Source organism: Ictalurus punctatus, chromosome 1, assembly GCF_001660625.3.
Source record: "Ictalurus punctatus breed USDA103 chromosome 1, Coco_2.0, whole genome shotgun sequence".
Lineage (NCBI taxonomy): Eukaryota > Metazoa > Chordata > Actinopteri > Siluriformes > Ictaluridae > Ictalurus > Ictalurus punctatus.
The window spans coordinates 3098863-3114425 of NC_030416.2; the positions used below are offsets into that span (position 1 = coordinate 3098863).

Below are 15563 nucleotides of genomic sequence, written 5' to 3' on the forward strand. Positions count from 1 at the left end.
ATACTGCTGCTTTTGTGGGGGAATAAAATCACAAAATTGGACTCACCACTCAAGGCTTTCTATCACATCAAGCTTTATGGTCTTGAACATACTGAAATCTCTTCTGTGTGCCGTCAAAGACCTTTTTCTAAGCTGCAACCAGCCTCCAAGACCATTTCTTCAAGACTTCTAGAACATGTACTTTGGCAGCTGATTCGAATTTGATTAGATTTGATTCTTTCTGTCCCTTTAGGAAATTACCTTTAAATATTGTTCAGGAGGTAGGTTCCTATATTTTAAAAAACATATATATAGAAGTTGGTGGCCTGGCGGTTAAGGCTCTGGGTTACTGATCGGAAGGTCGGGGGTTCAAGCTACCACTGTTGGGCCCTTGAGCTACCACTTGAGCCAAGCTACCTCTGTTGGGCCCTTGAGCAAGGCCTTTAACCCTCTCTTCTCCAGGGGTGCTGTATCATGGCTGACCCTGCACTCTGACCCCAACTTCCTGACAGGCTGGGGTATGTGAAGAAAAGATGCATATGTATGTGATAAATAAAGACTCGTAATCATTAGAATTAAAAATCCAGTCTGGCAAAAGTTTCTCTTCTAATTTTACCATAAGTTTATTGATTACCAATCAAACACCACCATCTATTTGGTAAACTAATGGTTATTAAGTTAAATCATTTGCCCTAGAATTAGACTTCTCTCACTAATCTATGAAATCACTGGGGGTTCCCCAAGGAAAAGTGGGGGACCAAATCAGTGTTCTTCTCTGCAGACATCCTGGAAGTGGAGAGGGAAGCAGATGGCCGTTAAGATTCTTGACCTACAGTACTCCAGCCGGGTTAGTGCACCAAATATGGTCCAACGTCTGGTGGGAGGAAGTGCTTTAGTATCCCTCAGAGCAGTTCCAGGAAAACTAGAGCAGCAGCCATGGTACTTTGTTGTCTGACCATAGGCCATCCCATCTGCTGTATGGCTGAGAAGGGCCCAGTTTCTCTTGCTGTGGCTTTCTGAAGAAGCTAGAAGAGATCTTCCATTTGGACTGGTACTGCCTATCCGACAAACCTCTCCTTCAAGATTTCTCCTTCAATGTGTTTCTCATTCAAAAACCCATCCATTTTAGCAGGGAAAGAGTAGCTGGGTTATGAAATCTTCATGCAGAGAAATGGGATTCAAACTATCTTGGCACTGAAGATTGGGAAGTACACCAGCAAAGTACTCACAGGGATTTTTAAGTCTTTGCCTTTAAGATATTGCACCTTGTGAAGATACTACAGTCTCTGACCACTTGAATTGTATACTTAATTTTTTTTTTTTAAAAAAGGTTGGTTGAGCCTTTCTCTTTGCCACAGGATCATATACTTTAGTAAGCAGGAACAGTTGCTAGGATGCTACAAAGTTGAAGACCAGAATACTGGAACTAAGTAGGCTATTTTATGGATTATTGTATTACTGCACAGCTAAGCTGCATTTAGAAATGAGCTTCAGCTGATGGAACGATGGTTATACATTGAAACCATGAATGTTCCTCAGATTTGGGATGGGCCTGGATTATTGGCATCACTGTTCATGACTATGGGTATGACACACATCATTCATTCATCTTCAGTAACCAGTTCAGAAATTGTCAAGATGGTGGTGGGTCTGTGGACCCTGGAGCTGATGTGGCTACCCACTGCCATGGGCATGACATTCTCACAAAATGTACGTTTTTTTTTTTTTTTTGGTGTTTTTAATAGGTCCCATTGTTTGTCTTAAAGTTTCACTTTGATGATTCATCTGCCCATCAAGGTTTCCACAAACTTAAGCAAGTGCTTTTTTCCACAAACCTAAGACAAGTGTTCGTGTTTTTTTTCAGTCTCCAGTGGTTTCCACCAGCTATGTGCTGTCAATTATACTCTGATGGTTTGTGCTGAGAGGACTGTTGCTAAGGTAACATCAAAGCAGTTAATGAGCGAGCAGTCTAGATCTGTAATGAACAGTAAAGTCTCCTGAGTCTCTTCCCTTTGCTGAATTTCTGCCACTGTTATAGTTGTTATGTACCCTTCAGACAATACAATTTACAAGCTCTTGCCACTACGTAATCAAGCATATTTGTGTTTGTTCTGCTAGCACTGATGTCTTTAGAGATTTATGGATAGTAGGTCCTTATTAGGGCAGCCTGGGGATGTGTTCCCCCAGGAGGGATTAAAAAAATGGCCCAAAATGTTTGGTTATTATGAATTGTTTTAAGAATAGCAATAGGCAAAAATTAATAGAAAACCATAGTTGTTTGGTCTGTGATGAAATAAAAGTAGCCAGTGTTTGATGTGCGAACCTCTAAAATAAACAATAAAGTCGTAAAATTATTTTGTTTATGCTTAGAAGGAATTTTAGCTAATGGCTCCCGCTCAATTTGTTCTTGATTACTATCCTAATGGTAGCTAGCTAATAAGCTGGTAACGGTCAGGTAAAACTCAAAACCTAGCTGTATATTGAACATAATTAGCCACAATTATCTAGATGCCTTCATTTAAATCTATTTAAACATAATAAACTTTTAGCCAACTTAAGCATTTGCCAACAGACATTAAAGTTGCTTCTCTCACTTTGCATTGCGAGTAGTACAGTCAAGGCAAAAATTAGATTTGAGTGGCTGCAGCATGCCCCAGGTCCTAGTGTCCCCAAATTCATACTGCACACTGGAGACGTGATGGTGATGTTGAATAATGAGGAATGAATAAGAAAAAAAAACAACTATTGATGACTGATTTATAACGACATAATCCCAAACGAAATTAAGTTGAAAGGCTGTCAAACTTGATTTATGCCATAGGCTATTTTTACAGTAAACCTGTAATAGGTCCTTGAGTGACATCAATATACAGTCTAACAGCTAATTCAGTTGTGTTTAATGCAGCATACATCCCAAAAACTAGACAAAACATTTTAAACTAGCCCAAGAAATTTGAAAACGGGAGACACATATTTCTTCTTTTTATGTACATCATACACACTGTCTGCACGTACACTTTACCTTTGTTTGCAGTAATGTATTGTATTTAATTCAGGTTTTTTGCAGTCAAACAAGATCTTGGTGGTATTATTAGTATTTTTAAACTAGTCTAATTTGGGGTGAAAACCACTGCCAACCCTGTCATTAACTGCTCCTCCTCCACTGTAAATGTTCCTATAGTGAGCATGGGGCAGCGTGATTCCTGACCCAGTGGGTGTCTATTAGGGTTTGTTGCAGTTCCCATTTTCGACCACTAGGTGCAATAATAACTCTAAATGGAGTAGTGAACTCTAAAAAGGTGCTGCTGGTGACTCTAAAAAGGTCATTAGTATTTCAAAGGAATTTAAAATGTGCTGAGGAATTGTGAATGAGGACTTTATGGAGATTAAATGTTTTGTACATACTGTCCTGCCCCTATGGACGAGCCACCATTGCTGTTTGTAATTCCTTATACTCAGAAACAAACACTGTAATCTTGTTAGCTGCCATTTTTAATCAGTGATTATATTGTTTGAGTTGATCAGAACATGGCTCATGGAAAATTTGCTCTAGAAATTTCTGCTCCATGTGTTGCATTTCCTCCGTGGTGAGTCCATGTGATTTCCTGCCGCCATTAAGTGGTTCATTAAAACGCCTATTCATTTGACACCATTTAACTGTAACGACTCAGTTTATTCATTTATTAATGCAATTTATCGTGCAATGCAATGCATCAGTTTATTAATGGTTTTTCATAATTGCAAATATTTAACACTTTCGTGACCTGTAGTTGTAAAAGTATAATGCTTTTGAGACATAATGCTTGCCAGACGCCTGTCGCTTCATAACCAGACCCCTAAAAATGGCATCCTGGCTACGCCACTGACCCACAAACACGCTGCGTCAGTATCAATAGGCTTTGTAACTCTGACACGGTCATCGCAATTAGTGTGCCACAACACGAGGTTAATTAACTGGTTACACATCCAGTTCGACTCTATTGTCCTGACTGGACCCGTGTGTATGTGTGGATTAAAAAATATCATTTTTCAAATATTTGAATATAAGTCATGGTGGCGGTTTCCTTTAATAATGTCCATGATCTACAAAAATCTACAAACACACACACACACACACACACACACATACACACACACATATACACACACACATATACACACACACACACACACACACACACACACACACACACACTCACACGCACGCACACAAATCCAATGAGGATAACCCATGGCCTACAGTAACCAAAGTAGTTGGTGAAGGGGTGGAGTCGGGATGGCAAGAGGTGGTTCCTAATTTGCATAATCATGCATATTCGTCATTTTCCCATTTTCCCTGCCTACAGGAGTTAGATGTCTCCAGGCCATTTTACTTGTTTCCTGCGCATAAAAAAGAACACATTAGACTCTAAAGATGGATATCCACTGTGTGTGTGTGTGTGTGTGTGTGTGTGTGTGTGTGTGTGTGTGTCTGTGCTTTGTCACTGTTTGCCAGTGAAGCGGAACTAATGAGGCTAAAACGTACAAAGGCTCTTTCTCACACTCTCTATAACACACACACACACACACACACACACACAAAGTTATTCCTTGCTGGCCCGCTACCTTCCCATAAGGCATCATTGTTCAGTTCTGCACATCTGTTAGTACAGTGCAGCTAATTAAAGTCTGAGTGCACTACCGAGAAGTCATTTTACTTCACTAGTTTGTAAAGGCAAATGTGCAACATCACTTTGGTAATGCTTCCTGTTCAATAATAGAATTAGAAGTGAACTATTTAAACCAAACCAAGTAAATGATTTCTTTTAGCAACCAACATCTCCTTGATTTAATACATTCCTCCAGCGTTGTGTGTAAATGTCACTTTAGGAACGTTAGTTGATAGGACTGACTTTAAAAAAAAAAAAAAAAGCTTACTCTGAGAGTCAGAACATCCCGTATTAACATTTAGCTAATGCAGTTCAACAAAATAAATAAATAAAGGGAAATGATCTAAAAACTACATATTCATAGATGTTCCACAATATTAACATAACTAAATAGAGAAAGTGTGATGTGTCACAATTAAAAGCGTTTTCCAAAATTAATAATAATTTAACCATTCAAAACGAGGTGTACGTTTTTAAGAAATGGATTCTTTTTCCATAACAGCATGTCACAAAGTGTTTTTGTTTTTCTTATACCTTTGCCAATAGTTGCGATTTTCATTCATTAAAGGACAACACATTGTACTTTGTTAGTTCCTGTTATCACTGATGTTATGGCAGCTGTGAACATATAAAACTCGTTCCCTCACTAGCTTCTCTTTTTTTCTCTCTCTCTTTCTTGACATTAATAAGACAAACAAGTAAAAACCCTCCGCCACCACGTCTAGTCCTCCTTACTAATTTGTATGCCAGAAATATCCTAGGAAGGGCGCTATTGAAGAAACTCACACTTTCAGACATTTGACCTTGCTGTGACCTTTGGATCCCATTCCAAAATCTACTCAGTTCATCTGCTGGTTAGTGGGATATAAAATCCTACAACCATTCAGCCAATTGTTCTTGAGATATCACACTAACGAGAAACTTGGACAGATGTACGTATGGAGGAAAAATGAATGTCACCACTACTTAGTGGAGGAGGCATAAAAACACAGCAGACCTCCATCCTGAAGACTTTCCGATGGTGGAAACTGACTGTCGAGTCTCTTGTTCTTGGCTCTCTAAAGAAGATTCTTCTTGAGAAACTTCCTATTACATTCTGTTGTAAGGTCCTACAAAGCGAATCCTTAACGGTTCTAGATTTGTCTTCTATCAAGAGAGTATGGTCTGTGATGACTAATACGACAGATGCTTCATCATGCTCTTGCTCTCCCTCTGTAGGCGAGGACTCCGCGTGCCAGTGGTGGTGGAGGTCATCACTCTCTTGCCGATCAGGGTGGAGGACGGTCGCTCTACGCCTCGGCAGAGAACCTAGAGACCATGGGAGACGCTGATCTTGCTCTAGGCTTCAGCCGCTCCAACCGCCTCAGACAGAGCCTACCGCTTGCCCGCTCTCCCAGCCAGAACAAGCTCCGCCCACCAGGTACAGCCCCGCCCACATCTACTTATAAACACTGCACAACATACAGTATACACATCAACTGGGGTCCTTTCTACACAGGGCATTCTGAAGGGCGACTTATAGGGAAGTGATGAGAAAGGCCCTTCAGAATGGTGGACACTGCTGAATGGAAAAAATGGTCATGTTATAACAGTAACATTTAATCATAACATATTAGAACTCCTTCTGACCAATCAGAATTGAGAATTCAAACGCGCTCTGGTGTTGATTTACTACAGCGTCACATTTCTAACTGTCATAAACGTAGTCACCACGGGAGCCCGTTCCAACGTGGCAGTAGGTCTCAGAAGGTGCTGAGAAGTGAGGTTTACACCCAGAGACTGCTGGGATTTTTTTGTTAAACTGCAATCTTTGTTCCCCTGTAGAAAGCCTGAAGCCCTCCCATGAGATTTGTCCTAATGTCGACACTGCACAAATACACTGCACAAATACACCCACACTCACAAAATGGCATTAATCTACTGGTTGACTTTTCTCCTTCCTCTCTGTTCTAAATCTTACTCCTTACCCATTTCTTTCTTTCTCTCTCTCTCTCTCTCTCTCTCTCTGTCGATCCTCAGGCGTTCTGTTCCTGCAGTTTGGAGATGAGACACGGCGTGTTCACCTCAGCCATGAGCTGAGCAGCATGGAGACTCTGCATGCGCTGATTGTCCATGTGTTCCCTCAGCAGCTGAATATGAGCGCGCTCCGCTCGCCCGCCACCGCCATCCTCATCAAAGACGAGGCACGCAACGTCTTCTACGAGCTGGATGACCCTCGCCGGATCCACGACCGCTGCGTCCTCAAGATCTACTGCCGAGACACCGCGTACAGCACTCACCATCACACGCACCACGGCCATGTCACCAACGGAGACCTGCGGGTGAGCATCCAAAAGACTGACGACGCATTATATTACTGAAGAACACACTGACTACGTTTACATGGACAGCAGTAATCTAGTTATTGACCTTACTCTGATTAAGATAATAATGTGATTAAGGTGTTTACATGAGTTGCTTTTAGAATACTCCTGTCATGTTCCCGTTTTACATGTTATAGAACATAATTAGATTAACAGCCCGCGTCATTACGTCACCGCCGTCCGACGTCCCTCCAGAATTTCATGAATCAACGTACAGTTCGTCTTCGTTACGGTACTGTATACAGTTTTGTGTTTTTTTTTTTTTTTAAACGAACGCTTTAAGTGCAGTTAATTATTTGTCATGCTATACGTGCTAATAGACAACTGTTTGAAGCCATGGGCTGCGTCTCAAATCGCGTAGTTACCATCTATATAGTAGCCAATACATGTATTTTTCCCCACTACAGGCCTATTGTAGGAAAGTTTGCGGTTTGGGACGCAGCCGTGCTCTCTTGTTCGCCATAAAACGTAAAACTGCCGTGTGTGATCGTGTCCTGTTGCAAAATGCGGTGAAAACTCTCACACGACGCTCATAATGTGTTTAAGGTGTTTACATGTTTGTAATACACGTCCATAATGCGACTAAAACAGGAGTACTCCACCTGTCTTAATTCGATTAGAGCTTAATTCGATTATGACCTTAATTAGATTAAGGTAAGTAAAAATTGCTGTTTACATGGTAGTTTCTTAATCAAAGTATGGTCTTAATCGGATTAAGAGTGCATTATTGTTGTCCATGTAAACCCAGCTACTGTCTGCTAAATCCACATATTAAACGGAAAAATAGCTCAATCTACTGTTCACACAAAATTAGTAGTCGTTCTCCTTAAGTGAGGGGAAATATTTAAATATCTGGAAATTAATTTGCTTACACAAAAAAGCCAAATCCTATTCTAATAACGTGTTTTTTTTTTTTGTTTTTTTTTGCTGTGGATAATTGTACACAATCCAAACAAAAGTCTGTTGTTTGATTTGTTTTATATAACATTCAGAGGAATGTTACATAACCTTTAATCTGTCTCTAGAACTAAATTTACTGAAACTAAAGCTGAACCCTATAGAAAAAACCCCCATAAACTAATATAAGCAAACAAACTGGAGCTAAATATCAAATGAAAACGAAAATCAGTATATATATATATATATATATATATATATATATATATATATATATATATATATATATATATATATATATATATATATATATAAGTTTAATTTGTGTTACGCCACGGCCAGCAGAGAGCACTGCGATACGGCTGCTGATTGGTCACGTGACTCTTTTGTTTTTGTTCACTTCCCGCTTGGACACTGAGTTAAGTTTATGTCGCTGATTTGCCACAGGTGCCCAAGTTTTGAGTTAATTAGGTTTGTTAGTTAAACCCCCCGTGTGACTGTGCACATGGTGCAGTATTAAAGTTGGTTGAGTTCGTCAAGTGAGGGAAGTGTACGGGTATGTGCTAATGTGTAGCATGCGAGCGGTCGTAGCTAGGGGACCAGAGTGAGTATAGTCAGTAGAGACCGCGCTCCCTGTGTTTGTTTACCTGTTTATTTGTTTCTGGTTTAAGTAATAAAGACTGTGACCTGCACCTGCATCCGCCTCCGCCTCGTTCTGTGACAGAATACTGCGCCCAAAAATGCGGAAGCAGCAGGTCGCTATGAGCGCTGCCGAAGAGGCAAGTATTTGGGCGCTTCTCCGTTCGTCCCTGGAGTTGAGCAAACAGCTCGTGGAGGACATTTCTCAGTGCAAAGCCGAGCTGCGTGCCGCGACGTCCCTCGTGCCATATACCCCGTCCCCGCCGCCAAGGAGCGACGCCTTGCAACACAGCCAACAAAGTATCTGGGGCTTTCCACTGCAGGGGAGGTACACCTTGCTGCGCAGTCCAGAGGTGAAGGCTGGCCCAGAATTTTTTTTTTTTGGGGGGGGTGGGAGTAATGAGGACAGCAGAGCTCCAGCCTGAGGCCTACGGGGAGGTCTCAGCTGTGGAGCTCTCACCTGAGGTCAACATGGCGACCTCAGAGGGACAGGCTGAGGAGTCTGTCCCGCTACCCTGCACGGCCGAGGAAGCTGTCCTGCTGTCCAGCCCAGCGGAGGAGGCCGCCCCGCTGCCCTGCACAGCCAAGGAGGCCACCCTGCCGCCCAGCCCAGCTGAGGAGGCCGTCCCGCTGCCCTGCACGGCCGAGGAAGCTGTCCTGCTGTCCTGCCCAGCTGAGGAGGCCGTCCTGCTACCCTGCACGGCTGAGGAAGCTGTCCTGCTGCCCAGTCCAGCTGAGGAGGCTGCCCTGCCGCCCAGCCCAGCCGAGGAGGCCGTCCCGCTGCCCTGCATGGCCGAGGAAGCTGTCCTGCTGTCCAGCCCAGTGGAGGAGGCTGCCCCGCTGCCCTGCACGGCCGAGGAAGCTGTCCTGCTGTCCAGCCCAGCTGAGCAGGCCATCCTGCTACCCTGCACAGCTGAAGAAGCTGTCCTGCTGCCCAGTCCATCTGAGGAGGCCGTCCTGCTGCCCAGTCCAGCTGAGGAGGCCGTCCCGCTGCCCCGCACGGCCGAGGAGGCCGTCCCGCTGCCCCGCACGGCCGAGGAGGCCGCCCAGCCCTCCAGTGCATCCCAGGGGCGGTGTCCTGCGTCCTAGTGCCGCCAGGGGTGGTGCTCTGACTTTCAACCCCGGTGGGGATGCTGCTCTGCTGCCCGACGGAGGCTGCTTCGCTTTCTGTTGCAGTGAAAGACAGTTCACACAGGGGCCCAGGACCCCCGTTGGAGGGGGGTTCTTGGTGCTCCCGGAGGAGCACCCTTTGGAGGGGGGTTCTGTTATGCCACGGCCAGCAGAGGGCACTGCGGTACGGCCGCTGACTGGTCACGTGACCTCTTTTGTTTTCGTTCACTTCCCGCTTGGACACTGAGTTAAGTTTATGTCTCTGATTTGCCACAGGTGCCCATGTTGAGTTAATTAGGTTTGTTAGTTAAACCCCCCGTGTGACTGCGCACATGGTGCAGTATTAAAGTTGGTTGAGTTCGTCAAGTGAGGGAAGTGTACGGGTATGTGCTAATGTGTAGCATGCTAGCGGTCGTGGCTAGGGGACCAGAGTGAGTATAGTCCGTAGAGACCGCGCTCCCTGTGTTTGTTTGTTTGTTTGTTTGTTTGTTTGTTTGTTTGTTTTTCTTGTTTAAATAATAAAGATGGTGACCTGCACCTGCATCCGCCTTAAGTCTCGTTCCGTAACAATTTGAAAACACTTTCTTTTAAAGCCTTAAAACCTATGTTGACTTGGTGAGGGCGCTTCTCTATGCGTTACATTTTCCATTTATTTAAAACAGTTATTTTACAGAACTAATTTGACAAAGCTGTATATAAGACAGAAATAACTAATATTGGCAATACTTAGACTGTTGGACCATGCAGTATACCTTTGAAAAATGAGTATATGCTAATGTAGGTATTAATTAACTTGGTTCTTGAAGAAGCGGCCGTCTGCCAAACACACTTTCTCACACGCACATACACACTGACTTATGTTGGGAATAAAGACACAAAAACAGGGAACAAAAACTTACACTATTACTAGTGTATGAATATACCTAAGTGCATGGTCCCATAAACACAGAGGTGCCACCATTGCTAAGAAGAAATCCCTAGCAGAAAGAGAGGAAAAAAAAAATTAATCTCAGAATTGTTGGTGGAAGAGACAGCAATTTTTTTTTCAAGCGACAGAAAGATTACACAAGAAGACACTCCATTGTGACCGATACTTAATCATAAGAAACCATCATAAGAGACATCAAAGCCCCACCCACTTGTTTTCAATTGGTTCACAAGGCAGGGGTTCATGAAGGGTAGCGAGGGGTCAAAACTTTTTGCCATTTCTGTAAATATATTAAACTGCACCATTGTACATATTGATATGTATGTATTGAATTACGTGGCGGTTCATTTGTGTTCTTTTCTTGCTTTTGCCTCCGTCCAGCAGAGGGAGCTAGCGTACACCTCGCGTGAATCTTCTCCGACTCGCCGCTTGAACGCCCACCCTTCATCCTCTTCTCCGTCAGCCTCCCCGTCCCGCCCGCATGCCCGCCTTTCTTATGCGTCTGTTCGGCCTTCCTCATACGCTGGTCCACCCCCATCCCCTCAGCCCCACGCTTACCAGCACCAGAATCCCAACCACCCTGCCTTCTGCCCCTCCTCCAGCGCCATCTTGGAGCGACGGGATGTCAGACCGGACGAGGAGGCGCCAGCATCACCATCAAAGAGTGTGGTGCTCCTGAAGAACGAGGCAGCGTATGCTGATCCGTACGCACTCGTCCATGGTGTGGCTTCACCCCAATCGCTCGCTTTTCGACGAGGATCACTGCGGTCCCTAAGCCCGTATTCAGCTGCTGCTCTGCATTGCGAAATTGATGCTGCCCTCTACAGGCCTGGAGGACCACTCTATGCTGAGCCTTACGGCCCGATGGGCTTCCGAACTTTGCCACCTGCATCACCGCAGAAGCTGGAGCCGTACAGGGGTCACTCAGGTCGGGGATCACCGGGACGGCAAGGATTCCGAAAAGATGGGACGGTGTATGTAGAGGGTCATAAAGCACGAGTCGGGGGCCCTTTGCTGGACCAGATGTGTGTGATGGGTGGAGCAGGAGGTGAGGGAGTCGCCCTTGCGGGATACGAAACCGATACAAGGTAAACTTTAATGATTTTTGTCAAAATGACCAATTTAGCATATAAATGATGTGAAATGATGTTAAAGATCATTCCGGCTATTATGAGCTTGGTAATGGCTTTCAGGGTAATGAATTTTCCATAATTGTTCATTTTTGCTTATCATTATTATGCAGTATTACTGGGTATATTAGGACCCTGTGTAGGATAAGTGGTACAGAAAATGGATGAATGGATGGATATTGCTTAGTCGACAGTAAGGGCTAATTATTCTATCATAATTATAATATGTTGAGTAAAGCATTTGTGTGTCTTAGGGAGCGAATGGAGGCCATGGAGAAGCAGATAGCCAGTTTGACTGGTCTGGTCCAGAGTGTTCTTACCCGACCCCCGGACAGTCCGTGAGACATTTTCCCAATTTTCTTTTTTTTTTTTTAAAATCATAAAAAGTAAATCATGCATGGCTAAACCAAGGACATAAACCTGTAGTGACATTAACCCAATTTGACAAAGTGTGTGTTAGTTTTTCATGAATCAACATGGAGAAATGCATTAGAATGTACTCTTTATATAAATGTTGAGATGAAAACAGATTGATAGTGGCCTTCTGGAGCTTGCAATAGAGCCTGGATATGAATGGATATTAATAGCAGACAGTGTGTGACAGATATCTTCTTCTACAGTGACAAGGCAGAAACAGCAAGCGACTGCTCAGCACCTGAGAGTAAGTACTGTATGTGTGTGAATGTGTGACACGTAAAGAAACAAACACAACTGTTGTAGGAAATGAATCAACAATGAGGTCCAACATGACGTGAAATTACTACAGAAACAATAATGCACTACAAACCACTGTCCGAGCTTCTGATATCGAAAACTCATTCCGAGCAATCAGAATACACAAGGTCTATAATCATTTGGAACGGAGCAAATAACCTTCACTTTGTATGACTTCCTATATTCTAGTTATTCCTTACTGACCTAATAGATGGGTCACATTCAAGTAATAGTTTTTCAACACTTCGGTTTAGAGAGACCAGACAAACAGCTGTTCCAATTAAAAAGTCTGCTGCATTGGCTTCCTCGCTTCAGAACCGCATGATCCCATCACTTTTCCATACAACCATGCCCACCTTGCATCCGAGGTGCTTTTTTGCCTCTCTTTAATCTGAAGGCCTTGAATCCTGTTCAAAACATTGCATAAACCGGCCTGAACATCACCTACATTCATTAGGATAAGGACACAGGTTAACCCTTGACGTGTTTTGTGTTTCAGCTGGCAGGTCTAGAAAAGGAAAAGGTATTTCTGTGTGTGTCTGTCACTCTGTTTCTTTGCTACACTCCACTGAAGGTGTTGTCGACTTCTGTTTGTCCAAAGTCCGTCGAACCTACCACTAATAACTGTTTTTATTTCATCAGTTATGATAAAACAATTGTTATTCTTTGGTAATACAATGTATTTTTTTTTTTTTATAGATAAATGACTCAGGAATATAAGACACACCTGCCTAAGTTCTGTTAACAGTACTGTTTTTTTACCACAAAAACAACAAATTACTGTAACTGCTGTAGAACGTGTAGCGTAAAATCCTTAATAAACGAACATTATTCAATTGAGGATAATACAAACATTTAGCATGTATTTATTTCACTATAGGGCAAAAACATGAGGAGAATGGTAATTGAGGTGACGTCTAGGGACGGTAATTAAAATGGCGTGTTAGATAGGAATGAAACACACTAAGGTGGGCTGCTATCGCAAAAATAATCAATGACGTTACCACCCATGGTGTGATCCAGCCTGGCGTGATGGTTCTACTCTGAAGTTGATCATTTTCCAATATCAGCACATCAAGAAGTGTTTTATTTCTCCCACACCAAATCCTTTTGCCAATGCCAGCGACGTTTAATTTATTCAAGAATGGCATGCCACGTCGTTTTCTCCATTTATAGTTACGTTTAATGTTAAGTTCGTTCTTATTTCCACTCATATTCTTATCACTAGGCTTTCACTAGGCACTAGTACATTAATATAAAACTGTGATTTGCCCTGCAGGCAGAACTTCTGTCAGAGCTACTGTTTTGTTCAAGATTAGTTTAGTTTAAGATGAGAATTAGAAGAGTAGTACATTTGTACTCTAGTAGTTTTCCATAACTGATCAAATGAAAAACAGGGGACTGAGAGATTTTGGTACCTGCTGTAGCTCATTCAGAACGGAGTCAGGGGAAAGTAGATCCCTGAGATCAAAAGACCCTGTGACAATGTGTGTGTAAGTAAGTGTGTTTAACCCAAACAATCCTGGAATGTTTGTACTGCAACCCCTGACCACTGGAATGAACCCTAGAAAAATGGTTTCATCAGCGGCATGTTCTGTTCCCTTTTTCCAAAGAGAGCAATAGCGCTGATGACATGGACATTGCGTGGATGTAAGCCGTGTGTGTTTTACATTTCTTGAGGGATATGTAGATGTGTGTTGCATGTGCAGACCCCATAGAGGTGTTGTGATAACGCAAGCCTCAGGTAAAGTACATCTGTGTCCCAGTTTGCAGTATTGTATTACAAAAGAATTACTATGTGTTTAGCACTGTATGTATATGTTGCTAAAAAGAGTCTCAAATTATCCCATGTGTCTACAGTTTTGCCAAAGAATTTGTGATTTATGACCCCTTGCTACAGAGATGCAGGAGATTGCTTTTCCACTTTTTCCAGTTGAACCAGTGTCAAAACCAAAATTCAAATGACAGAAGAGCCAATTCACAGAAGGGGAAAGGACATTGCATTGAACTTGTGAATTAGCTTGCCATTCATTATTATTTTACACAAGCTACCATTTTTAAAATCCTAGTCAATTAGGTTTCCACACAACAAAATGTCATTTCAAAGCAAAAACTACACCGGAGTTGCTTAACTTCACTCTTGCTGTCTGCTGACCTCGATTCTTGTCTCTGTCAGCTACGACTCCCTCAGCTCCTCTGGCCCTGATGCCACCGCCGCCCACTGGAACATCTCAGCCGATTACAATGTCTCGATCCCAAATGCAAGTGCATGTCAGTTACTTGCAACGGAGTACGACAGAGCTACGCAAGCAGCTGTCACAGTTACGCAAAATACAGGTGTGCTGTATGATGGAGAATTCCAGCAAAATCGACTTTGACCTTTACTAATACGACCCTTGACGAGTGATTTGATTTTGTTTGCATGTTTGCAGATGCAGAATCAGGACTCAGTGCACTCTTTGCTGAGGCAAGCAGAGGCCGATTTGGGCCTTTGTCTGATCGAAGCATCTCGGACGCAGGAAGATCCTCTACAACGCCAGCGCCTCCTCGTGGAGGAAGAGAGACTGCGCTATCTCAATGAAGAGGAACTGATTATACAGCAGCTACAGTGAGCTAATCCAGACGAACACATCTGCATGTTGTTATTTAATATTTCCCATCACTGTTTCACTATTGACTTAATCTCCATCACTATCCTACGGACAGATCATTAATTAATTAGCTAAAGTTAAGTCCGGGGAATGTCCTGTGAAAATTGCAAACTTGATCACATGATATCAGTAATCTAGGCTGCTTGTTTTAAGAAACACAATAATAACACATCACACTTGCTAGAAAAATTGGCTAGTTGTTAACATACCTAAACAAATTTTTGCTAGCTTGCTAGTGAATTTGTGGTTTTATTTGTACAATGCGTTTGTGAAGCTATCCTGTTTTACTAGGTACATTACAACAGGCACTCGTGTTAGCTAGCTACTTGCTTACCCCTGCAGCCATAGCTGCCTGTTGTTCTGTAACTAGCAAAAATGACTAACGGTTAAAATAGCTAACCAAATGTGAGCTAGCTTGCTCATGACTTTGTGGTTATACTTACACAATACGGTTGTTAAATTCAATACTGCTTCTAGCAATATTGGCTAAGCCACAGAAGTGA

The 15563-nt window shown here is 42.9% G+C and overlaps 1 protein-coding gene across 4 annotated transcripts in view; it reads left to right on the top strand.

Moving 5' to 3' along the window:
• The window catches only part of srcin1b (SRC kinase signaling inhibitor 1b), a 56022-nt gene that overhangs the window by 23113 nt on the left and 17346 nt on the right, over positions 1 to 15563 (top strand). For all 4 annotated transcript variants that reach the window (XM_053676292.1, XM_053676264.1, XM_047162276.2 and 1 more), the window contains 7 exons: positions 5847 to 6048; positions 6648 to 6949; positions 10947 to 11653; positions 11950 to 12033; positions 12316 to 12356; positions 14586 to 14746; positions 14842 to 15017. In XM_053676292.1, coding sequence (XP_053532267.1) covers positions 5847 to 6048; positions 6648 to 6949; positions 10947 to 11653; positions 11950 to 12033; positions 12316 to 12356; positions 14586 to 14746; positions 14842 to 15017 — 1673 coding nt within the window. The remainder of the gene's footprint in view (positions 1 to 5846; positions 6049 to 6647; positions 6950 to 10946; positions 11654 to 11949; positions 12034 to 12315; positions 12357 to 14585; positions 14747 to 14841; positions 15018 to 15563) is intronic.